Source organism: Botrytis deweyae, assembly GCF_014898535.1.
Source record: "Botrytis deweyae strain B1 chromosome Unknown BDEW_011, whole genome shotgun sequence".
Taxonomy (NCBI): Eukaryota; Fungi; Ascomycota; class Leotiomycetes; order Helotiales; family Sclerotiniaceae; genus Botrytis; species Botrytis deweyae.
The window spans coordinates 522,858-548,339 of NW_024066218.1; the positions used below are offsets into that span (position 1 = coordinate 522,858).

Genomic DNA, 25,482 nt, shown 5'->3' on the forward strand with positions numbered 1-25,482 from the left:
AGTGCAAATGGTACTAGGTAGAGTAGAAGTGGTAGAAGTGGTAAAAGTGGTAAAGTGGTAAAGTGGTAAAGTGGTAAAGTGGTAAAGTGGTAAACGTGGTAGAACTAGATAGCAAGTAGTATGATGAGCTGTCTCGAAAAGTGATGGTGTATGCGCAAAGTAGTCGGTATGTCGATGTCTACCTACCCTACGAGCCTACCTAGGTATGGATGTCTATGAACCGTTGAACCCGTTGGACCCTTTTCAGCTTGAAGCAGAGATACCTAGCTGGAGATGTTTGACCGCCAAAATGTTATCGTGTACTCTTGCATATCAAAATCCCATGGTGGTCTCAGAATTTCAGGAGCTGGTGGAGTGTAGCAAGAACCAACAAATCCTTACACTTCTCCCTCCATCAACTCCACAAAAAAACATATCCAATGCTCAACAACCTCGGGGTCGGTCGAGATCCAGATATTCAGATGTCAAGGGTGACTTGCATTGAGTGCCACTGGCATCGGACTAGAACTAGACAAAGAGTTACCTACTCGCATTATGCTCACTAGACAACGACCTCCAAGAACTACATCACAAGTACCTACCTACCTACATCTACGCACCCTTCAAACCTGCGGAGATCTATTTTGGTTCATGTAGTTGCGCAATCCTGCGACTAATTTATATATGCGATCGTCGGGTAAGCACGAATGCAAACGTCAGCTAATCATAGCATGAAAAGTATACATTTGTCATGTATCGAGCCAAAGGCAAACTTCTTGTAGGAAAGAAATGGAAATCGTGGCTATAGAAATATCAAATCATCAAATCAACTTCATCAATGCCAAAGGGACGGGACACACACGGCAAGATGAAGGGGGAGAAAACCGGAGAGGAGACCGGCCGACCAATGAAGGAATTTCGGACAAGGCGATTTCTTCTCTCATGGGGCGGACTAACATGAGGAACTGGTGGAATCAAACAGATATATCTCACATGTGTGTTTGTATTTGTCGTACAAATGACAGTTTCGCCTACAATATTGTAATGTTGTCGTGATTAGATTGTATCTGGGTGGAAGATGCGTCAATGGGAGTACACGATATCATGGTGACACAACTATCAAGTCAATTAAGTCATATTCTGAGCCACAATCTTTCAAGATGGATGCACCCTCAGTGCCTCACGCTTTGAGATAAAACAAGGGTGATGAGTTGAGTACGAATTACGGAGGAGGGTGACATCGATGTGATTCATGTTTTGGGGGTCTCGAGGGGAATTTATCCAAGATGATACACACGTCTTGAGATAGCAAGTAGAGTTTGATTCGTGGGTTGAATTTCAAGCCAAACTCCTTCCTCTCATGAGAACTCCCTCCATTGAAGATATATCTCCATTCTTGCGTCTTCTTTCTCCTTTTCCTCTGGCGATTGTACAGCGAGGCAGCGTACTCGGTCTCCTTCATTTCCTCGCCAACAGGCACTCACACATATGGAAGTAGAAAAATCGAATCGAACTAATGGCCTAGAATACCCGATCTCACGTTTCCTCCCTAGCAAGATCTCAGCTATTGGGATCCCAATATGTGGGAATAAGGGGACCATCCAATGATCCAATGAAGAATATCTTCCCATGTGTCCACGGTAAGGTAAGGTCGATTTGGATTTGGAGACAATGCCCAATGATCATGAATTCAACGCAAAGAATTGAGGATATCACATAACGATATATAAGGCGACCCAATGACAGTACTTGCTCGTATGAAGGTACCTACCCTACCCCCCTACCTAGGTAGTAAGGCAAGAATGAGGGCTTAAGTATGGATGGTATCGTCCCTTGAGATTGACGCCCAAAGCTAGAGAATTTTCAATGTTGCATATCGCACATCCATCCGTCCCCTGGGTGTGATGAATGTGAAATTGTGAATGAATGCACATTCCTCTTTGTTGATTTCACTTGTTGTTTACCATTGCAAGCCAATATCATATAGGTAAGCCATTGGGGGCGGGAATGAATACCAAATGAACATTGTTCAATGCATGATACAAAGCGTAGACATCGTGGACCTTTTTGTTGTACTCTGTCTGTACTTTGGTGTCACTGTGTCGCAAGTGTCGCAAGCGTTGCAAGCAAAAGGTACATACATACATACATACATACATGTACACACACAAGTAGGACGAATGTAATTCTGAACATGCTTCCGGGCGTATTCTAGTCTCTCTCTCTCTCTCTCTCTCTCTCTCTCTCTCTCTCTCTCTCTTTCTCTTTCTCTCAAGGGGAAGGGAAGGGGGAAGGGGGGAAGGGGAAGCATAGGAAGGGCGGCATCTCCACCAGTCAAGGAAGCAGGAAGAAAAAGTGTAAACAAATTCCAACCAAACATTTTTCATGTTTTGTCCCTCAATTCACTCCATTCACTCCATTCACACATCCATCGCCTTTTTTTCATGCAACCCCAAAAAATACTAACGCGCGAGAGCTGTACACCTGCATAGCCTTGAATCCCACAAAAATATCCCAAGGTCCAAGGTCCAAGATCCAAGGTCGAAAAAGTGTGAAAAAGGTCTGAAAAGTATTTTAAGGGTTTGAATTTATTTATTTATTTATTTATAAGTTTTTTGTTTTTTATTTTTGGTTGATTTATTCCAAAACGACTTATATTGTACCTGATAGCTACCCTCCTCCTACCTCCTACCTTACCTGCCTACATACCAACCATTCCATCCCATCCCATCCCATCCCAAAATACCCCTCCACCCTTCCCTCCCCCCAGTCAAATATCCAAGCAACAGCACAAAAGAGGCTTGGATTTGGAACCAAAGAGGAAATACTTCGATTTAGAAACACTCTTCATCCCTCCCCCGAGTTTCATATCAAACACTTGACATAGGTACATACCTATCTACGGACTATACCTACCTAGTACACCACCATCTCAATCTCAAGTTCCTTTTCTCAATTTCTCCAAAAGCTAGCTACTTTCTTCCCACCCCCGCGATACTAGAACAAACTCGCAAACTTATCTATTCTTCGCCAAAAGGGAAAAAAAAAGGAAGAAGAAAAAAAAAAAAAGAAAATCTCTTATCAATCTTCTCCCTCATAAATTTCTTCTAAAAATACTACAAATCTCAAACAATCCAAGAGACTCCTGCAGGGAAAGAAAAGGAAACTTACATATATCATCATGGTATCATTCAGCTGTGAGGTATGTTTATTATCCCTACGACTTCAATGTCCTGTTGAAACACCGACACCTGCACCTACACTTCTACCTACTTCTACTTTGGCAACTCAAACAAGCTTTTGTCTGACAAGAAAACAATCTATAGAATTGCGGAGACGTCCTTACGAAGAAGAAACTTGACCCTCATCGAAATCAATGTCGCGGGGCATCATATACTTGCCTGGATTGCATGGTACATTTCCAGGGCCTAGAATATCGCTCGCATACGGTATGTAAACAAACATGATTCAGACGCGGGGCATCCTTTGCTGACATCAATTCAGAGCTGTATGAGCGAGGCGCAAAAATACCAAGGTGCGCTATACAGAGGAGAGGGTAAAGGGAAGAAAGGAAAGCAACAAAACAATCAAAAGAATAATTCGCATAACAATTCTCAATCCGCACCCGCCCACAACGCATACGTCGAAGATGCGCAAGATGAGTACGACAATTCGCAACAAGCTACAGCCCCGGTACCAGAAGCTGCCCCTTCAACGCCAGCACCCGTCAATGTATTTGATTTCCTCGTGGATCCAACACCCAATGCGTCGCGATTAGATCTCCCCGCAGCTGATGAGGTCATGAACGATTCTGAGCCTGAGCAACAAGTTCGCGACGAGTCCATGAGCGATAATGCAGATAGTTCCGAAGTAGAGGAGAAACCTTCCACGGATCTCGTACGAGTAAACGCAGCAGACAATCCAAGTCTTGCCAATCTCGTCGAATGGGGATCTGGACCAGTACCAACCAACGGACCTTTCGAAACACCAGCACCAAAAGCAATTGAGTGGAAACCAACCAAGGAACATGAGGGGAAATCGAAAAAGGATAAGAAAGACGAGAAGAAGAAAGATAAGAAGCGCAAACGTTTACATGTTGATACGTCGTCCCGCGAAGGCGATGTCCAAATGAATGATGCGCCACCAGTTCTACACTCAGGATTGACCGCGGAAATTGGCAAGCTTCAAACTCGCCCTTCAGTCTTCCCCCCATCGCCAGATTATTCTGGTGCCGATGCTGAGAAGGAATCGCCTAGCGCAAGACCCAAGAAGACCAAGGAATCCAAACGCGCCAGCCGTGCTCGCACTCGCAATGACACATTCGGTAGCAATTTGATGTCATTGATCACCACTCGCCAACCTTCCCGCGAGCACTCGGAAGATCGACCCAAGAAACGTAAGCACAAGCATCGTACTAAGTCCTCTGAAAGACCTAAGATGCTCGAATACAAACCAATGAACGGCGCTGGTGATTCTTCCCCTGGCGAAAACCAAATGGTCGTCTATAAACCCCGCGCAGAACTTCTCATGAGCATGGTGAACAAGGGTCCCAATAGCGAAAAGGGTGTTTCAATGAATAAAGCATTGAAGAGATATCATCGCGAGAGAACGGCAGCGGGATTAGCGCTGGGAAAGGGAGATGAGGAGAAGGAGCTCTGGAGGAGTTTGAGAATGAAGAAGAATGATAGAGGAGAGATCGTCTTGTTTATGTGAACATGTATCACACAAAAATGGGGCGCCAACAGACGGGGCGGGATGCGCGACGGAGATCGAGCAGAGAGGAGAGGAGCATAGTGATACCATATTTTCTTCTTTCTTCTGAGATGTATGTTTGGGATTGCAGATTTTGTTGTTGCTTGTTTGTTCTGTGCTTGCACTTGTACTTTTCTCATGCGTTTCTCATTCTTCTTCTCGCTCTTGTCTTTGTTCTTGTTCTTCTTGTTCATACATCTGTCGTGTTTACGTTTTCTGCTGCTGGATTTATGCTTATGCTTATGCTGTTAATCATGTATATGAGGGCATTGCGTGCGGGTTTGACTTCTAGGTTGGATCGGAATAGGAATGGATGCATGGGCATAAATAAGTGTACGAGATTTGTGGGATGGGATGGGATGGGTTTGAAAGGACTGGGCTAAACAGGACTGACTGCATGGGATTGAATTGATGTTTGTTTGCATGTGCTTCCAGGTACATATTCCTGGCTGGTTGGATCCAAAATATCGCGTTAATGGCTGTGGTATGCGGGCTTGATGTGCGATGAGTAGGAAGGCGGATGTAGTAATGTGAGGGGATATTAGTGGGTTCAATCAACCAAGCAATTAATCAATCAATCAATCAAACGTAAACAATACACCTTTTCCTTCTCTGTGAAAATGGTTTCGAAATGGGCATTCTATATCTCGCTTGTGAAAATGTGTGGTGAAATTAATTACTCAATACAACGGACATCACATGCAAATGGTTTTCTTGTTTGTATATATGTACGGTATATCAAGATCAACATAAATAAACAAGTGAAATCTTATTTTTCAGAAAACTTGAATTTTGACTTGCTCTCTCGCATTGCATTCACCATTCACGATGATAGACATTCCTTTCCTTTTTTGTAATATCTCAGAACCCGATTCGATTCCCTTTCCTGTTTGTAGGTATTCATGTATCTATCCATCTACATCTTGATATTGTCTATGAGAATGAGAGGGAGAGGGAGAGGGAGAGGGAGAGGGAGAGGGAGAGGGAGAGGGAGAGGGAGAGGGAGAGGGAGAGGGAGAGGGAGAGGGAGAGGGAGAGGGAGAGGGAGAGGGAGAGGGAGAGGGAGAGGGAGAGGGAGAGGGAGAGGGAGAGGGAGAGGGAGAGGGAGAGGGAGAGGGAGAGGGAGAGTGAGAGCAAGAAAGACATTTTGATTTCTTTCTTTGCTCTTTGCTCTTTCCTCTTTCCTCTTTCCTCTTTCCTCTTTCCTCTTTCCTCTTTCCTCTTTCCTCTTTGTACATACACACAAAATATATTTCCTCCCAATCAATGCGTCGTCGTCTATTTCTAGACTGTGATTGATTGTATTTGCATGGAGTTCTCCATGTTTGTGTTTTCCATTTTTGTGTTTTCCGCTCCTTGGTCGTATCATCCCTTCCCTGATATATTATAATAGAGAGAAAGAGAGGCTCTTCTCTACTCTACTCTGCTATCTTTTCCCTTCTCTCATTGTATACCATATACCATATACCATATACTATATACTTTTCCCCCTCTCCCCTCCCCTCCCCTCCCCCTTACACCCCCCTCTCAACCATAAACCACCCACCGTACGACCCCCACGACCCCCAAGATCCCAAGCATAACCCCCGTAAACCAAGCGCACATGTGATGCGCCCTCTGCACTGCGAGTTCTTGGGCGTGGTTCCTGGGTAATCCGTTTATCATATTGTCTTCGATGCCGGTTTCTAGATCGGAATCGGAATCGGAATGCGAGCCGGAACAGGAGGAGGGGGGCGTGGAAAAAGAAGCGGATGTGGATGTAGATGTATATGGCGAGGAAGAGTGGAGTGTGGGTAATCCCGGGAAGAGAAAAGGAAAGGGACGAGTTGCGGAATCAGGAAATGGTTTCGAAACCGAATATTGATTGGAGGATGCAATGGTATTGTAATTCAATTCTGGAGCATGTGGTGCATTCAATATCTGTTGATGTTCGGTTTGCAGAGTGGACGGGATGGATTGTGACCGAAGGTGATGATGGGATTCTGGTTGAGAGTGCGGTTGAGTGTGTGAAGTGGTATTTCGTTGTGCTTGTTGATTTTGGCGTGAGTAGGAAGATGTTGTGGGTGGAGCGAGATATTGTTGTGCTTGTGTCTGCGTCTCCTGTGATTGCACTTGTAGTTGTGATGGGAGCGGGGCGTACACAACTGATTGAGGCGAAGAACCCAGTTGAGGAGAATATAGAAGAGAGGAATAGTAATGTTGTATTGGGTTTTCCATTGCGTGGTTTGAGTTTGGAGATGGTAGGGTTAGAGGTGGAGAGTCTGGTCGAGATTGTTGAGATCCATCAAATTCTTGAGAAGACGATTGGAAAAGTGTAATAGCGTGAGGGAAAGGGTGGGAAGACATTGTGGTGGATTTGTTGCAATTCGTCTCCGTTTGAATCTAGATATGAGGTTGAGTTGAGGTTGTTGCTTGGTTTGTATATCCTTTGAAGAGGGAACCACGGTGACTGAATTGAGGAATATGTGGACACCTACGAATGGAAAGTTGTTGTGTTATGAGTCAAGTAGAATATTGTGACTTTGGCCTCGTTGATTGATCAATAGTGAATTGTCCTAGTGGTTGAATCAATTAAATGGATTCAAACATCAGAATCACCTCAAACAAAAGGTCGCACGGATAGTTTGATCGCGGAAATCAGAATACGCAAATAGCCATGAACTTTCAGGTGGAACTGCTCATAGGTAAATTGAATTTTGATATGGGATTTGGCAATGGCAGGGGAAATAATATGTATTCTTGTATGAAAAAAAAAGCTGTTACCGCTTTTTGGAATATTGAATCGGGTCAAAGAAAGACTTCAAGGTGCACTGGGTGAAGTGAATGGGTAAATATGGAAGATGAGTGGATTGGAGGGGACTTGCTTAAATTCCCCAGACCTAAATTTGGAATCATAGTATTCGGATTCCGTACTTCAATGCGGGGTGCACGCTGAACAAGAAGTGAATAGCAATGCAAAAACTCGCACTTGCATCTTCCCCATGAATCTAGACTCTCCACGTTCATGATTGTATTCCGGTCCCTCGAAAAACAGTGTGAAATTGCGGCAATCCGTGATCCAAACCCTCCAAATCACCTCGAGGCCACAAGAATAATTCTCTCACGTCTCAAGATTTGCACATTGTCGTAGAAATAAGGTACCGGGAATTCATCGATCGTGTTATTTTGTGGTGAAAGTATTTCCTTGAACTGATCCATCCATATTCATCAAACGTACATCCAGCCCATAGCCGTAGCAAAAGCCTGCACCTGAATGCATGAAGAAATTCCCAATGCTCCCATCATTCGATAACTATGACCAACAATTTATCTCAATCTTCTAGCCTCACGCTCAGATTCGAGTAAGCAGAGGATGTCGTCTTCACGGACTGTTTCTATGTGTTAGCCTACACCTTCCCTAGCTTCCCAACATTTCCTTCTCGAAAATCTGCTGCCGAAATGTAATTCTGGGGGGGAATAAAAATAATCGTGAAATCGTACCTGGGCCCTTGACGTTACGGATGATGGAACGGGTGGTATCGTCCATGAACTCGACTCTGACTTGAGTAACACCTCCACGGGAACCTTATTTTTGTCAGAATTACCTCCTTTCAAATCCGCAGATATAGATTCTCCAGATTTCGACATACCGGTTCTGCCCAAAACACGGGTGACCTTAACGAGCTTGACGGGGACCTTTGATGCATCCATTTTTGCGATCTGAGTTTTGTTAGAATCTTGGAACCGTAGATGAGCTCCTGAGTCACTCACAGGATTAATGCGCTTGGATTTTGGGATGTGGTTGATAAATTGACTCGGGGCTTACTGGTCGACGTGAATTTGGTGATAATTTTTTGCCTGTTCGCAGAATCTTAGGGCAAGAGATTCTCGTTAATATTCTTAGCGTCGAAATGGAAGCATTTTTGCACTAACATGAATTGGGACTAGTGGCTTTTGAGAAGACGCCGACCACCGAAAGTACCAGGTGTGTGTTACACGTGGGGCAGAATGATGAAGTTGAGTACTAGAGTACTCCGTAGGTGACTTTTTTTTTATAATGGAGTTTGCGCCAAACATCTCCGAGTCAAATTAAAAGTGAAGTCTTGTCCCTTTCCCATATTATCCAATAGTCGTGATTCTCTTTGCTTCAAATATATTTCAAATTACCCAAGCCATACATTTCTTATCATTTACGAACACAACATTCTCTGCTTCTGCTTGTGATTCAAGTGAATACCCCGCAATCGGAGTCATTATATCTTCACATTGTACAGAAACAAACAACTTGCTCTCGTCACCCTCAACAAAATGGATTTAGTGAATCAGTAAGAATTTTCCTCTTTTACCTTGTTGGCTCTTGGGCTTGCCATTGAAGCCTATTTAAACGGTTTGGAGCTGTTGGATTCGCATTTTTGGGCACACAGAACCTGGCAACTCCTACCGTTCAAAGAAGCTACAATGAAAGTTCTCAAGATGTTATACATTGCAGACGAGGATTCTGAAGAGTATGAGTCTTTCACTAACGATCACAAAAGCTTAGAAGGTAGATTGCTATTCGCAGTACCAAAAAGTGAGTCATGACACCACTGAAGCCGAATCCTGTTTTCGAGATTGATGGCTGATTGAATTGTTAGAGGGAAGACTATTACAAGCAGCACTCAATTTGCTCGAAGGCGCCGATATTCAGTTTCGAAGAGAATCAAGACTTGACATCGCATTGGTCAAAAACTTACCAATTGCGCTCGTTTTCCTTCCCGCTGCCGACATTCCTACGTTCGTTGGTGAAGGTCGAGTAGATATTGGTATTACTGGACGGGACACAGTTGCAGAACATGCCACAGGAGTCGAAACCGAGAGGAGAGTTAAGTCAGAATCGGGAACATCTACCCCTGTCGAAGCGGGCAAGGAAGAAGGATGTGTAGAGATAATGGATTTGGGATTTGGTGCTTGTAAGTTGCAAGTACAAGTGCCAGAGAAGGGACCGTATGCGAAGCCATCAGATCTTATTGGAAAGAACATTGGTACCAGTTTCGTCAGTCTATCTGAGGAATTCTTCCGAGCGTTGGAAGCTGAGGCAGACGGTGGTGCCGTGTCCGGGCGCAAGTTGAAGACCAAGATCATCGAGCTCAGCGGCAGTGTTGAGGCTGCATGCGCTCTTGGTGTCGCTGATGGAATTGTGGATCTTGTTGGTAAGTTAAAGAACGACATATCAACCTCAAGAAGTTACGTATTAATATGTTATTAGAATCTGGTGAAACCATGAAGGCAGCAGGATTGAAGGCTATTGATACCGTCGTCTCGAGTACAGCAATTCTCGTGAAATCCAAAAGACCCTCGAATCCAGCATTGGTAGATCTTATTGCTTCCCGTATTCGAGGTGTCATCACTGCGCAAAAATACGTCTTGTGCCAGTACAACGTTCAACGAACCGCCCTCCCAGATGCAGTCAAAATTACCCCTGGAAAGCGAGCACCCACGATCAACGCCTTGGAGGAGGAAGGCTGGGTAGCTGTTAGTTCAATGGTCGAAAAGAAGAAGATCGCTGTGGTCATGGATGATTTGACGGCCGTTGGAGCAACAGATATCTTGATTCTTGATATTGCAAACACGAGAGCCGGATGAAAATTAACGAGAGATGAAAAAAGGAATGTATCATGATAACAGATTGAGATTTCGGATATTGGTGGGAGATTGGAGGACGAGAAAATACCCATTTGGATCGAATCGAGCCTGGAGTTGTAGCTTGGAAATCTAGTACAATCTTAAATCAAAATTCGCAGCGGATAATGCATATCGTGTGAAACTTTAAAAGAATTTAGATGACTAGATAAAACAAATATAACCAATCCCCGACGAAGGGTTTGCACATCAAGATCAAATCTTTCACCAGCCAACCGCAAAAGGGTCCCTTTTCTCCTCCCTTACAAACGATCCGTCTGAATTACCCAATAGCACACCTTTGAAGCGCCGACGGACTTGAGAATAATTGATGGATGGGCCCTCAATTTTATCGTATCTTCCCCTCTTCGGTCTCGTCTTCCTATCTGAAAATAAAATGGCTTCATTTTCCGGCCAGAGAGGTAGTCTTTCTTCTTTCGTAACTACCCCTATCTCCTTCAAATCACGAAGCGAAGCGAGAACAGTGGATGAGATGGTCAGGTGAGAATAAGCTTCGTCTCCAATGATTATATATCTTAATCGCTGCAGCCCGTATCCACATTCATCATAATCCTCCCCCAGCCTTAACAAATTCCCTAGTTTCTCAACCCAGGCCGAATAGTAGGGACTGTAAATTTGGCTAGCATCTATCCGAAAATATAAACTATCCCTAAAGGGACTAAACCAGAGATTCAAAGAGTGGATGTATTGGTAGTAGTGGAGAGCGAAAGAACGTGATTCGGAGATGAGATGGAGAAGAACGGGAATGCTAGAATAAGAAAAGTAGATAGGAATGAACGTTTGAGAGGGGGGAGAAAATTCCAATTCGAGAATGCGAGGGGAGGGGAGACAATGGGTGTATATTTGGAAACGAAGTTCTGGGGGGAGGAAAGGAAAGAGTGAGAAGGTTGTAAGGGGTTGAGATGACGATAGAGAAGAGGAGGATTTAGGATTAGATAGGTTGTAATCTGTGTCAGTTGTAAAGTGAGGCATGTTGAAAGATTTCAACTCAATGTTGGAATCTTAAATGTGAGTGGGGAGTTGCGTTTGGATATTGGTGATTGATAAGGAAGTGGCGAGAAAAAGCTCAGCCGAGAACGAAAGGGGTGAGATGTTGAAGGTAGAATCAACTGAGCTTATTGATTATATGTCATAGTGTCGAATTACGAAGGGAAAAGATGGTAAGAAATGAAAACCAACAGAAGAAACTGCCTAGGTAGGTTTCATACTTATATGTTCATGTTGGGTAACCGCTGAGTGCGATTCCTTTGCACAACTGAGGCTATATCGAGATTTTTCTCTTCGGGCGTCTATGTTGTATTTATCTATGCACCGCCATGGTGGATAACTTCCTCCTTCGAATACTGGAGAAGGAATAAATTCCTAGGTCCTCACTGAGATGTTTGTCGGTGGAGAGACTAAAGGTTACTCAGCCATATAGCTCAAGGAAACCTATGAAGCAACAGTACATGTTTTTATGACCGACAAATGCAACAATAAAGTGTGGTCGGCATATACCTGGGTACCTCAGGTTAAGAACAGAGACTTCGACCAGCCTTGTAACCTTAGCACGAGGCTGTTGGATTCCAAGATTTGATATAACTTCACTCGTATCAGAGATTGCGACAATAATAACCTTGGAAGTATGCGATACCCTTCCTCGGCTCATAAGTCAATTCATTTCCACATTTGATTCTTCAGAGTCATCTCATACAATGATGCAATGCAAATGTTACAATGTTCCAGATAATGAGCGAGTATGAGTCAACTCTCATGTATGAGTCTTGGAGTTGACAAATTTATCCGAAGAGTCCAGAAGAGCGCTAGTTGATAAGTTTAGCGTCGATAAAGAGCTCATGGATTGCCACAATAAAATCAGCCTTATTCCCCTCTATATACTCGTACCAGAGTGCTACTTTCGTATCTTGCAAACAAAAAGTATTTTCATTCACTTTCTACCATTTAATCTTTTCATTCCTTTTCTTGTCTGAAGTCGCCGTATATTTTGAGGCGCAATTACTCGTTGATTTACGAAAGTTTCGTATTTTGCAAGCTCTCTTAAATTTTTCTGCATTGCATCGCAGTAAACAAAAAAATAACGACCCCGCCACTGATCAATAATCGATTGAAACACACAAACTATCGAGAATTTCGAATTATATCACAGGCTCGTTATATTCACGTATCATGGCCACTACAGAACCGTCTCCAGCTCCTGGCTCCAATCGTCCTCCTCGAACACGAACTCGTCGCCCAAGACGGGGTGGCCATCGGAACAATGGACCTGCACCAGCAGATGCAAGCACAAATGCTACTCCAAATTCAACGGCACAAGTACCAAATGGTCCTTTAGCTCTCAGACCGGCCTCTGTGGCACCACTGCCAGACTCGAATTCTCCAGCCCCGTCGAACCCGCGAAATTCGAACGCAAACAATCGAGGAGGCGGCAATGGTAGAAGAGGTGGATTTGGACGAGGGGGTCGAAGAGGGGGTGGTCGCGGACAGCCCATGGCCAATGGAAGAGTGTTTGGAGGGCAGCTTACCTCAAACTCGCATACTAGTCCTACATCTGACGCTGGTTCTCTTGCTGGAGATGCTCCAGCATTTACACCTGGTCATCCTATTGCCACCCGACCTGGACCCTCTCGAGCTCCGCGCGCACGTCGAATGTCGAAATCGCAAGCTGCAGATCTTGCCACTCGAACACACGAAGATATCACAAATGGACAATACGAATGCGCAATTTGTACCAACGAAGTTTTACCAAATTCTAAGATATGGAACTGTAAAAGTTGTTGGTCGGTTCTCCATTTATCATGTGTCAAAAAATGGTCGAAGAACGAAGTGTCCACACATCAACAACGAGCAGTTGAAAATGGAGAATTGCCACCACCGAGACAATGGAGATGTCCCGGTTGTAATTTGCCCAAAGAAGACTTGCCAATATCGTATACTTGTTGGTGTGAGAAGGAAATTGAACCACGATCAGTAGCTGGGCTACCACCACATTCTTGTGGGCAGAGTTGTTCAAAAAAGCGGATCGGACACTGTCCTCATCCATGTGATCTTATGTGCCATGCTGGACCGTGTCCACTTTGCACTCATATGGGGCCTTCACTTCCTTGCTTTTGTGGCAAAGAGACAGTTTCAAGAAGATGTTTAGATACGAAGTACGAAAGCGGATGGGCTTGTGGGCAAATCTGCGATGATGTACTTCCCTGCGGAGAACACAATTGTGAACGGAGTTGTCATGAGGGCCTTTGTGGCAGTTGTGAGGTTCTTATTGAATCAACATGCTATTGTGGCAAAGTCGAAAAAACTTTACCTTGCTCGGAACGCGATGAAGAGCGTGAAAGTCAAGCACCAGCCAGTACGCTCGATGGTGAAAGTTTACCCATGAGGACATGGATTGGATCTTTTGACTGTGGCTCTGAATGCCGTAGACCCTTTGATTGCGGTAAACCAGATCATTACTGTGAGACTAAATGCCACCCTCAAGACCTATTACCTGCACACTGTCCATTGTCGCCCGACGTTGTCACAACTTGTCCCTGCGGGAAAACGCCAATTTCTACACTCCTCGAAACCCCACGAACCGATTGCACCCAGCATATTCCTCACTGTCAAGAGAAGTGTGAATTGCCGTTGAAGTGCGGGCATACCTGCCAAGGTATTTGTCATGAAGGCGAGTGCCGACCTTGCTTTCAGTCGGTGTTAATTGCATGTCGCTGCGGTAGGACAATATCAAACACTATGTGTCATCAAGGAGTGGATGAGAAGCCACAGTGCCCTCGAGTATGCCGAGCGACACTCAACTGTGGGAGACACGAGTGTGGCGAGCGATGTTGTTCTGGCGAAAAGAAAGCAAGTGAGCGACAAGCCGCAAAACGAAAGCATCGTGGTTTGAATGCTCCGCCGACAGAAGAGAACATTGAGGCCGAGCACATCTGTCTCAAAGTCTGTGGACGCACACTCAAATGTGGCGAACATGCTTGCGCTGAACTTTGTCACAAGGGCCCTTGTAGATCATGCCGTGAGGCTATCTTCGAAGAAATCAGCTGCGCTTGTGGCCGTACCGTTTTGCAGCCTCCAATGCCTTGCGGGACGAAACCACCTGAGTGCCGTTTTGATTGTACAAGAGCAAGAACTTGTGGTCATCCACAAACTAAGCATCAATGCCATCTCGATGGCGAAGCTTGTCCAAAGTGTCCCTTCCTTGTAGAGAAGCCTTGTATTTGTGGCAAACGGACTTTGAAAAACATTCCGTGTTGGTTCACTGAAGTCCGGTGTGGCTTGCCGTGCGGGAAAAAGTTAAAGTGCGGTATACATTCTTGTCAAAGTCTCTGCCATCGTCCCGGACAATGCGAAGACGCGACTTCGCCATGTCATCAACCGTGCGGAAGGCAGAAAAGCGTTTGCGATCACTCCTGTACCGACGCTTGCCATGCTCCTTACCCCTGTAAGGAAACACTACCTTGCCAAGGCAAAACCTTCATCACCTGCCAATGTCAACATCAGAAACAAGCGGTCAAATGTCTCGCATCGAAAGCCAGCGAGGGCAATGCGAAAAAGACACTAGATTGTAATGACGAATGTCTTAAGCTCCAACGCAATGCAAAGCTTGCCGCAGCTTTGAATATTGACCCAAGCACTCACACAGATGATCATATTCCATATTCGCAACAAACATTGGATATGGTCAAAGACATGCTCAAATTTTGTCAAACCTACGAGCGCGAATTTCGCGTTTTCGCAGCGGATCCATCGGAGAAGAGATTAAGATTCAAGCCCATGCCATCTCATCAGAGAGCATTCCTGCACTCATTGGCGGAAGACTATGGTCTTGATAGTGAAAGTCAAGATCCAGAGCCCCATCGCCACGTTTCGATTTTTAAGACGCCACGCTTTGTATCTGCGCCATTGAAAACTCTAGCGCAATGTGTCAAAGTCAAGCCAGTGACAGTCGTCGAAGCTGCATCTTCAAAGAGATTAGTTGCTACAGCCGAACCGTTTAATGCATTCTTATTATCGAATCCTAGGTTTGGATTAACTATTGATGAGATACACACCGATCTTTCGTCTGAATTCGCAAATGCGGGCCTCGATTTCGACGTATCTTTCCTACCTTCTGGTGAAGTTGTCCTTCGTGGAAAAGCTCCCGAGACTTGGTACACGAAAGTTGACTCCGCACTGACTGCTATGCAGCATAGCCTTGTTCAAAAGGTTAAAGCACTTCAATTGGCGTCGACAGTTGTTCTCTGTAGTGTGGATTCGAGTTTGAATGTCGTCAGGAGAGAAGATGATCATTTAGGGGGTGGGTGGAGTCAAGTGGCCAAAGGAGCCAGCGGAAGCAAAGCTCCAGTGAGGCCAGAGATAGGTGTAAAAAGTAGCTTCACCGTTTTGGGAACTAGAATGGCGGCGAAAAAGAAGAAAGAAGAACAGGATTCTGCAGTAGATGACTGGGAAAAGGAAGTGGAGGCTTGGGATGCTTGAGAGTGGCCACTGAGGATTGTGGTCATTCGATTAGTGTATACACTAGGTACTTTTAAATAATGATGAGACGATGAACTCAGAATTCTAATGATAGAATCTATTGATTATCAGGTCCATCCATATGACTAACCCGTTCCATCGCCTGAAATCAAATTGAGATAACCTTTCCAGTCCGTATTTCTCCCTGGCAAGATTATACAATACCACATCTACCTAATCCATCCTGATATACTTCACATATCAACAGTCTCTACATGACATTTCATGGAATACCTGCACTCGTTCCTACACATAACTTGATTCCCGACGTCAAATCATCTTCTTTCACTCATCATCTTCATTTAGCACCTATTCATATCATGGACCTACTCCTCACCTTGACTAAAGCGCTTTTTTTTTAAATTTATCCACTATCATATGCGTTGTAGTCCTTCTCTCCAAATCCCACGCGAAAATGGCAGCAGTGAATACTTAAACTTGAACGAACATGGTAGTGCTGGAAGACCTCCTGTGTTCAAATTCAGATTGATATCTGAAAATTGATGGCCTTCAATTTCCCCGTCTCCAACATGATGTCTGCGATCGTAGTATTGTAAGATATGCTGAGGAAGATAAAGCAGACTCGAAAAAAAGGGGTAAAGTGGACGGATTTTGGGAGAGTATATGTAGGCTCAGAAGGTTTGAAGGAATGGGGGAGCACCAACGATCTGAGAGAATTTTAGTGAAAATGTAAAGTAAGTAAGTAAGCAGTCCGCTATCGCCGTCTCTAATTTAATGCTGTCGACCAAGTTACCATTCCAGCTTTGGTGTTTAAGTAGGACTACCGATGAGTATATATATCAGCTGTGCCTGATTATTACGTGCAGCACTTCATTCGTCTTTATCACCACATTCACTATCATATTCATTATGTGTTTGTTTCACTCGGCTATTCCAGTATTCCCATCCCAACTCCGCGTAGGCAAATAGACCGCCTATTCTTTCCACCACTTTGTTGCCCCACAATATATGTTGACGTTGCCTCGCTTCGCCGACGACACCAATCTCACCCACCAACTCTACTCTTCCAAAAGCGAAAGGAAGAAATTGAACAGTGAAGTCCAGAATGGCAAAACCTTACCGCCCCACGAGAGGGGCGGGAGGAGAAACCCCCGATGGGGTTTTTTCCGATTCGAACCAGGCGTGTTACCACTCCACCACAAGAGCGCATTTGACCCGAACAAACAAGCCTGTTTGCCGCCTTTGCGCTCTCGATGGAGAAATTGTTTCTGAGAGGGCTTATATAGTAGAGTAGCTAGGAGCTTGGTGAAATGAGGTGTAGAAGAGATAATGCTCAACGCTCTGCCGAGGGTAAAGCTGATATTGAACTTCTAATATGCAATGAAGCAGTAGTAACTACCTACTGTATAATCAAGATGACTGATTACTCAGTAAGACAAATTTCATTTCAACACAACTGTGAAGTAAATTGGTGCAAGGTAGCATGTGTATCAAGGTAGGCAAAAGATAAAAGAGTTCAGATATTCGAGTTGACAGGAAATTATTTTCGCCACTCAGAAGAAACAGCCATCTTTTCCACCCCCGTATGACCCCCACTACAAGCAAGGGCACCAAAAGTCGATGTAGTGTATGTGAAGTGATTCCCCACGCCAGTACAAACGGGATGAGTTGCAGATGGCTGATTAATCTAGCCCGAGAGGTACGACCAGTACGCGTGTCACCCCGGATAAACCGAGCCGGTAATGATCCACGAATCTAGTTTTAGATGCTTGGTGAGACTAGGCGCATACATCACTTCATTCTATGCGAACTAGGTGGGTACCTAGAGGGTACTAGGTGACCTTCCCGTATCCGCAAGAAGGCGGGACCTTATTGACAAGCTTTGGGCAAGGCCCGTATCGGTACCTATTGCGACATGAATATGTCCCAATAATTGTACCAGCCTAAAATGACGTTCTTTAGTTGCCAAAAGCTCAAGCTTTGAAGCTTATGGAAAATCATGAATTCAGAAACCTTCTATGAGACGAAGCCATGGCCGAATATTGAGAGTGCTAGGCCCGCTTCCTGGTGTAATTGGGAAGACGCGATAGTAGGACAACTTTCGAATGCACTTGTAAACACGGCGCATATAGTCTGCTCGCTTTGTAGTGTGAGCAGCTTGTTGATTACAAGCTGTGTTCACTGCGCTAACTTGAAGGTTAATGTCCACGTGCCATGGTACCTCTTTTGTGTTCGGACGCATCTGAAAACGGGCGCCAAGGGGGTGCTGGACATGTACTATTCTGGTAGACGAATAATGCCGGTGTACAATTATTATCATGGAAGACGACAATTTTGAGCTTCTAGATTAGGAAAAACCTGCAAGGATTGTCATAGTTGCATTGCCGGCTCTGAAAGTTCTGAATCCGCGCTGCTTCGAATATCAAAAGCCAGTGATGAGAGGCTTTTTATCGTACCAGTTGCTTGGCGAATCACATTCGGCAGGTAGAGGTAATTCAAGGGAAACGCATTAAAAACATGCCACGGGAGCTGCCTATTCCAAAACCTCTCGTCATATTTCTCACAACGATGGTCTGATTCGACTCAACTTCGTCGGTGAGACCATTTCCAATGCCGAGGTTTACATGTTGGTAAGAACGTAACGCGCTGAATGATCAAGCGAAAGTAAGATCTTGCATCGTGGTCCCATTCAATCATTGGTATGATGAATGCATTATGTATCATGTATCACCGCAGACACTAATGAAGCCTGGAGGCGACAGCGTGGTCTGATTGTACGTTGGGAATGTCGTCTCTGGGTTCCTAGTTGCCGGTTCTCGTAGACTCATTATGTAATTTCGCCTCTCAAGAATATGATACATCTCTTCGACTTTGATATCTCGTGATCCTAGAAGAAGGTGGTTCGGGGTTCTGGTGGTTCGATACGGCAATTGGAAGTCGATGTCATGTGTGCCAAGATATCATAGAAAACCCCAGATTCTCGTTGGCCAAACTGCGCTTGATTCATTCCTTTTCATTCTCCACCCCCACGCTCTTTCACTGAATCCCGACAAGAAACGGCTGTCCGAACATGTTACCAACACCGTGATCCTGGATTCTTGTATCAGCTAAGCCATCTGGGGAATCATCTTACAAGACCAGGGTCGATGAACCCCGCGATTCTCAGGGATTGAGGTCATTATACCGTATCAGCAGACATTCTACTCTGCAGCGACAAGTACAATTCGATGGAAAGGCCAGACTACGTACGTTCATATACACATGAAAGAAAAGACAAACTCGTCGATAGGCATGGTTTCTTCAGCCCAATATGAGTGAGCTTTTGGCAAAATACAAAAGTTCAGCTCTGGAGAATATAGTGTGGTTGGTGCTGAGTGAGACTGCTCTGAGTCTGAGCCTCCATCTCCCAACTTTCGTTTTTTACCATCAATCAAGATCCAGGAATTGCCCCCCCAGCCAACCCCGTTAGAAAGCTCTTACATTATCGTACTCGGAGAGATGGAAGTTTCTTAAGGACATGATGCAAATAAGCAATTGAAATTGAAATTGGCAACAGATTATTGGACAAACATGCGACTTTGCTTGAGGTATCATGTATGCGGTGAGGTCAAGTTGTCTAGGAAGGAGCAAACGGCGCCCGACCTACAATGGAATACGGGGTTCAGAGATTGCACTTTCCCTTTTCCTTACATTTCATCTCTTGGCAAGCAGAAAGCACCAGGATAGGCTTCTCTACCGTCTCTATTGAATTCAGAATACAACATCGTTGATGATCATTGATCAAAAACGGAGAGTGCAGCATATCAAATATCGAGACGCAGTCAATCAATTACTAACTTCCAGATCAGGAATCCCAGATTTGTTGAGCTGAATGTGTAATTGGTCGGGAAATGGAGGGGTTAGTTGCCGTTAGTTGCCGTCACCTGCTACTCCTTGCTGCTGTCGTCGATGTGGAAAGTAACATTTGGATTTTATGATGTTTTCTTTACCATTATGCAAGGCTAGTATCTGCCCATGCTTCACAATCTCCCATCTTGCATTTATATCTGGTCTTACTTTTCTTCGCCGTTTACTAATATGACCAGGGAAAACAAGCCATGCCACGAGGTCCAACTCCTAGAGAGACATTGGCCCCCCACACTATGCGTCGAGAGGAGTAGCTCATATACGCCACCTGGAGCATACCGAGGAGAAAGTATTTAATGTCTAACTGTTACCCACACAAAGGTCCTTGACAACAGCATTTCAAGAACTTTGCCTTCCTTCAAGTCAATGTTGTCTTAGACTGACCTTCTCAAATAGAATCCAGCTAAAGACTCACATTCCAAACTAGCATAGGCTTGTTATTTCTCTCCATCATACATCTTGGTACACATAATTGGATATCTTATATTCATCATGGCGCCACACAGTAACGATGCCCCTTCACCCGTGAGAGAGTTCTCAACAGATTTTAACATGTCTTTCCACCCTCAAATAAATTCTGTCTTGCTAGACCCGAGCAACGATAACAGCATATATTCTGTGAACGAATCCTCATACAGTTCGTCTTACAGTAGTGACTCAACAGAAGCCGACGATCACATGGCTCGTCCTCTAGTTCCTGGCGTTTACGTTCCCACAGTTTGCTTCTTCGACCCGACCACGGAAGAACTCGATACGAAAACTATCTCTAGTCATGCAATTCGTCTCGCGAAAGCCGGAGTCAATGGCCTAGCCACTCAAGGCTCCAACGGCGAAGCTGTCAATCTCACCCACGCAGAACGTCAGACTGTCACGGCAACAACTCGTGCCGCACTCACCTCGGCTGGGTTTCTACATCTTCCTATCATTGTCGGTTGTGGCGCACAATCTGTCCGAGAAACGGTGCAATATTGCCGAGAAGCCTTCGCGGCTGGGGGAGATTACGCACTTATTCTACCGCCTTCGTATTATGCACCTCTGTTTTTGCCTTCCTCTGCTTCCGTACTCGAGTTTTTCACGACTGTAGCAGACCAATCTCCTATTCCACTATTAATTTACAACTATCCGGGAGCTGTCTCCGGCATGGACCTCTCGTCAGATGTTATCATCAAATTATCAGCTCATCCCAACATCGTGGGTGTGAAGCTGACCTGTGGCAATACTGGCAAATTAAATCGAATCGTGGCAGCCACAAGGACTTCCAAGCCACACTCCCCCGCATCTCCGCCATTCTTGGTCCTTGGAGGTAGTGCCGATTTTACCCTACAAAGTCTGATTGGGGGCGGTCATGGGATCCTCGCGGGATTGGCAAATATTGCTCCGAAAACTTGCATCGAAATGACTAAATTATACCATGAAGGAAAAATCAAGGAAGCCCAAAAACTTCAGGAAGTCGTTGCTCAAGGTGATTGGGCCGCTATCCAGGGAGGTATTGTGAGCACTAAGGCTGGTATGGAGAGTTGGTTTGGCTATGGAGGATATGGTCGTGCACCGTTACCACATCCCACTAGTGATGAGATGACGAAGTGGAAAGAAGGCTTTCGAGAATTGGTTACTTTGGAGAAAAGCCTTTAGATGAGGTCTTCTCTGGCTCTATGTTCTAGGCGTTTAGTCTTCTTTCACCATTTTACATAGCTAGTTGATTTACTTCTTTAGCCATAGCCTCGAAGGCTCTTTTTGCGTTTCTATCTAAAAGTTCCGCTCTTTGTGCAATATGGTTCAGTAAAACCCTCTCAATCCTATCTCACATTTTTTAATGTTTTCGCAATCGTATCTGGTTATAATCTTGACGCCAATTTTGGCTTCAATAATATGTATTTGTTCTATTGTAAAAGCCAGAGGAATGTCTAAACTCTCTACACATAATCAGCATCTGTCGAGCAAACTTGAATTTGGGAGAAGAGTGCTCAACTTCCCTGATGCAGAAAAATTTGGAGGTTAGATGCATGATACATACACACATAAATGCATCCTTTAATTGGGTAATTCAAGTAATTCAAGTAATTAACATCGATCTTATATACGTGGACATGAAAACAAAGAGTGCAAAAGCAAAGCAAATCTTTCGGCTTCAAGAGAAATGTACTTAGATCAGGAAAGACAGGAAGGTTGAAATAAAGCTTGACATGACTTAACTGTACACACACACAGCCTTTATTATCAAAGAGAGGACTTGCACGATAACCATTGCCAAACTTTTCTAAAGAGACAAAGAAAAAATGCCCACAACATAAAATGTCGTGCATATTAGCTAACGGCCAAAGATTTCTACAGATCGTTCCACATGGCTACCTGTGTAATCTCTCATGTTCCATATCTCCAAATGATTCCTTCATGAATTAGGCTTCTTATTACGCCTTTCCAGTTCCTTGCGCCCTTTCTCAACATTCTCTATGAGCTTCTCAAAATGCTGGGAAGCTTGCTCAGCGCCTTTCCCACGAAATCGCTCCAGGTTTTCAGCGGCTTGGCTGGCAAGAGCTTGATCACGTTGGACTTCCTTCTGTAGCTCTGTGGTGTTGCGCGTGAAGCCATTCATGAAGTTGACGCCATTGCGGGTGGAATCCCCTGCAGATTTGGGAGACTTCCCCGGGTCAATGATTTTTTGCATTTTCTTCTGCTTCGCGGCGGCTTGTTTGCCTGCAGCTTTAGCTTTAGTGGATTCTTTTGCTGATGAGGATTTGGATTTGGAGGGACTGGGTTTGGGACCCGATTTAGTCTCAGAGGGTTTTGCTTTGGAAGATGATTTAGTTGAGCGAAGGCTACGAGCTGGAGTTACGGTTGGCTTGGTGACTCTGCTGGCGGTGGCTTTGGGCTTTGGTGTTGGTGTTGGTGTTGGTGTTGGTGTTTTGGATTTAACTTTTGGGGTGGCTTTCTTTGCGGCTGCCTTTTTGACAGGTTGAGGCTTTGGCTTTGATATACGTGTGGCTCGTGATCGGGTGGACCTTGTGTCGGTAAGGCGCTGGTGATCAAAGGGGATGAAGTCTATAGAGGGTGATATGGGGTTAGATATAGAGTTATTGAGAGTTCCAAACTTGGTAGATGCTAATTGTGTAAATTTGGGGAAATTTGGATGCAGCTGGGGTAAGACTGGTTGTTGTAACGAAGCAACAGCTTTCTTTGAGGTTGTAGGTTTTTTGTGGTTAGTTTTCTTCGTAATGACTTTCTTCGTGACTCCATTCCGATTCCTACAGGATCGCCACCTTTTACTTTGCCCGAGTAAAGCTTCGACCTCCCATCCTTCGATTCTGTTGAACCCCGCTAGCCAATCTCCAGACTCGACATCAACATTGCCCTCTTTGTCTACTACGACTATACCGACTTTGTCTTCTACATTCTGTTCAACATTGTTCCCCTTTTTATTTCTCTCTTCGTCAGTGGGCGTGAATACTGTTGTCGTTGTTTTAATTATCTTTCCACCTGGCACAAGCATGGTTTTCTCCCGTGTCATTCTACTTTCTCTGATACCCTGGGGTTCTGGATCATCAATCGCCGTGGCACCCTGAGCAGCCTGATCCAGCCCGGGAGCCGTCTGGTGTGGAATATTTGCATCAGCAGATTCGAAATCTGGCATTGGATAGTAACCTATCATCGGGTTTGAAAGGTAGTCTGGTATTGAAGGAAAGTTTTGCTGCGACGCCATCCAATCAGCATACCAGTCTTGCTTTTCGGAGTCGAAGTCTCGTGTGTGTCCAGGTCCGAACCACGGTCCATACGACCCTAATGACTGGGGTGCTGTGTTTACCTGCCCTGAAAACCTATTTTGATTCCAATCCATTGAATAGGGCCAGTTTGTTGAAGCAGAGTCGGAATACTGTGTGATAGTCTGAGGATATTGCGGGCCAAACCCTGAGGAATATTGCTGGAACCCTCCAGCTGGAACTGTAGATACTTTCTTAGATGATGAAATATTAAGTCCCTCTCCATCGGCACGAAGACTGCGGCCAGCATCAGCGATACCACCGTGGTTGGTTTGGTCGCCTGTTTTGATAGTCCCTGAAGATGACAGAACTCCAGTTCCTGGTATTGTAGAACCATTTCGCGCCAGGTTAAAAACAGATTGGTTTCTTGGACTCGTGTTGAAACCATGCGGTCCCCCAAATCCTGGAGAGTATCTGAACCCCATAGCGGCATTGAACCCCGGAGAAGGTTCTGTTCCATCGGATATACTCGCCCGTGGGTAAGTCGGATCGGGGAACTTTCCCTCCGCTAAGGAATTCAAACGTTGTTGTTTGTTGGCATCGAAGAGCTGGGAGGTTTGCTCTCCTATGTCTTTCGAAGATGGTGGGGGAATTGCAATATGCCCTTTATCCAATATCGAGCATGATCTATCATGCTTGGATCTCGCAGATCTTGGCGACTTAGACTTTGGAGTTCCATTGACTAGTCCATTTCCCGAATTTGGTGAATAAAAAGCTGGAGACTTGGTGGAATCCCATTGAGAGAGCAAAGCTGCGGTGTTCTTACGAGAGCTTTCTGTGGAGAATGGATTCGGATAGGTTGCTTCTTGACGTATTATTTGATCACTAGGAGTAGATATCGAGGGCTCTCCCGTAGTCACTGCTCGTCCTTTTCCTTTCACTTTGCGAGCCGAACTTGTTTCTGAGGTGGATATCGTCTCAGGAACGGATTTCTTTGAACGACCTGGAACTTTCTTAATTGTTTGGGGCGTAGTCTTTGGAACAAGTTCAGGTGATGTCTTCGGTTTGTCTTTTGCTGCCCGGGGTAATCTGACTCTGGCGAGAGTAACATTTGTATCTTTTTTGGGTGCCATGATGATAACTAAGCTTGAGAATGTTGTAGGTTTTGACATGAGATCAAATGAAGATACCAATTTTCACAACAAAGATATCTTCGGCATGCAGTTTCCGCATTGGACTATGTCTCACAAAGAGAATCGCCCCTTACTGGAAGGTAATTGATAATATGCCCAAGGCCAAGGACTCCCTCGAATCTACGCTTGTAGAATAAAATGGCCATGCCAAAGCTACGCCATTCTTTTTGTTGGAAATTTGGAGGCAAGGCTCCCACCATCATGATTTACAAACAGCGATTTGTTTTTCCCACACGACAAGTAGCTCATCAGAAAATTTGCTTTGCCTTTTTCCAGAATGCTGTGAGTTAATCTCAATTGATGAGGTGTTTTCATATCTCTCAATGGGTATATTGACCGGAAAGAATTGTTCGCCGGCCGAGGATGAATTGAATTGTAGTTGTCTCGCTGTTGTCAATCTTAACCTTATCAGACGATAGTACTAGGATGTCGACATCGCTATCAATGATGGACCCCTAACAACTCTCTTAACTCCAGGCTTCAGTCTCGAATTGGAGAGAGCAAATTATTCCCATCCCATTCCATAATAGGTATAAATAGGTAGCTACACGAGATTCCGTTTGAAATTCTATTGTATCTCAATCTAAGTATTGGAGATATAAAGATTCTCTCTTCATTTCTATTCTCTATTGCCATTGTCATTTCTTGTTGCTTCTTCTTCTTGTATCCCTCGATCTGCAGTCAGAATTTAGATATACGAAGTTTCACACTGCCTCTTCCACAGTCCGAAGATCCGGAATCTCAAGCTGAAAAGCTCAAGGTCACCTTCAGACCTTCGTTCACCTCCAGACCTTCGTTCACGACTGGCACAAGTAAGGTAATTCACA

At 44.7% G+C, this 25,482-nt stretch overlaps 7 protein-coding genes across 7 annotated transcripts; 4 read left to right on the forward strand and 3 right to left on the reverse strand.

Annotated features, from left to right (window-relative positions):
* The first annotated feature begins 2,744 nt into the window (after window positions 1–2,744).
* On the forward strand, window positions 2,745–5,321 carry EAE98_005622 (uncharacterized protein). Its single transcript, XM_038953244.1, has 3 exons — window positions 2,745–3,181; window positions 3,306–3,428; window positions 3,484–5,321. Exons 1-3 carry the CDS (start codon window positions 3,161–3,163, stop codon window positions 4,690–4,692), a joined length of 1,353 nt encoding a protein of 450 aa, XP_038810345.1. The 5' UTR covers window positions 2,745–3,160; the 3' UTR covers window positions 4,693–5,321.
* A 937-nt stretch (window positions 5,322–6,258) lies between these two features.
* Window positions 6,259–7,077, reverse strand: EAE98_005623 (uncharacterized protein; the record flags this gene model as incomplete). The annotated part of the gene is made up of 1 exon (XM_038953245.1): window positions 6,259–7,077. One exon carries the CDS (start codon window positions 7,075–7,077, stop codon window positions 6,259–6,261), a length of 819 nt encoding a protein of 272 aa, XP_038810346.1.
* Window positions 7,078–8,037: 960 nt separating this feature from the next.
* Window positions 8,038–8,787, reverse strand: EAE98_005624 (uncharacterized protein; the record flags this gene model as incomplete). Its single annotated transcript, XM_038953246.1, has 6 exons — window positions 8,038–8,099; window positions 8,212–8,295; window positions 8,361–8,430; window positions 8,482–8,493; window positions 8,537–8,581; window positions 8,644–8,787. The coding sequence occupies 6 exons, from the start codon at window positions 8,785–8,787 to the stop codon at window positions 8,038–8,040; spliced, it is 417 nt and encodes a 138-aa protein (XP_038810347.1).
* Window positions 8,788–9,018: 231 nt separating this feature from the next.
* On the forward strand, window positions 9,019–10,332 carry EAE98_005625 (uncharacterized protein; the record flags this gene model as incomplete). Its single annotated transcript, XM_038953247.1, has 4 exons — window positions 9,019–9,035; window positions 9,246–9,280; window positions 9,345–9,899; window positions 9,956–10,332. The coding sequence occupies 4 exons, from the start codon at window positions 9,019–9,021 to the stop codon at window positions 10,330–10,332; spliced, it is 984 nt and encodes a 327-aa protein (XP_038810348.1).
* Window positions 10,333–12,555: 2,223 nt separating this feature from the next.
* On the forward strand, window positions 12,556–15,861 carry EAE98_005626 (uncharacterized protein; the record flags this gene model as incomplete). Its single annotated transcript, XM_038953248.1, has 1 exon — window positions 12,556–15,861. The coding sequence occupies one exon, from the start codon at window positions 12,556–12,558 to the stop codon at window positions 15,859–15,861; it is 3,306 nt and encodes a 1,101-aa protein (XP_038810349.1).
* Window positions 15,862–20,259: 4,398 nt separating this feature from the next.
* EAE98_005627 (uncharacterized protein) lies at window positions 20,260–21,399 on the forward strand (the record flags this gene model as incomplete). The annotated part of the gene is made up of 1 exon (XM_038953249.1): window positions 20,260–21,399. One exon carries the CDS (start codon window positions 20,260–20,262, stop codon window positions 21,397–21,399), a length of 1,140 nt encoding a protein of 379 aa, XP_038810350.1.
* Window positions 21,400–22,156: 757 nt separating this feature from the next.
* On the reverse strand, window positions 22,157–24,595 carry EAE98_005628 (uncharacterized protein; the record flags this gene model as incomplete). Its single annotated transcript, XM_038953250.1, has 1 exon — window positions 22,157–24,595. One exon carries the CDS (start codon window positions 24,593–24,595, stop codon window positions 22,157–22,159), a length of 2,439 nt encoding a protein of 812 aa, XP_038810351.1.
* Window positions 24,596–25,482: the final 887 nt, after the last annotated feature.

Excerpts from the sequence above, each read along its gene's own strand:
- EAE98_005622 (XM_038953244.1), top strand. The coding sequence starts at position 3,161 with ATGGTATCATTCAGCTGTGAG. Across the intron at positions 3,182-3,305 it reads TGGTATCATTCAGCTGTGAG|AATTGCGGAGACGTCCTTAC; the intron begins GTATGTTTATTA and ends AACAATCTATAG. Across the intron at positions 3,429-3,483 it reads TAGAATATCGCTCGCATACG|AGCTGTATGAGCGAGGCGCA; the intron begins GTATGTAAACAA and ends ACATCAATTCAG.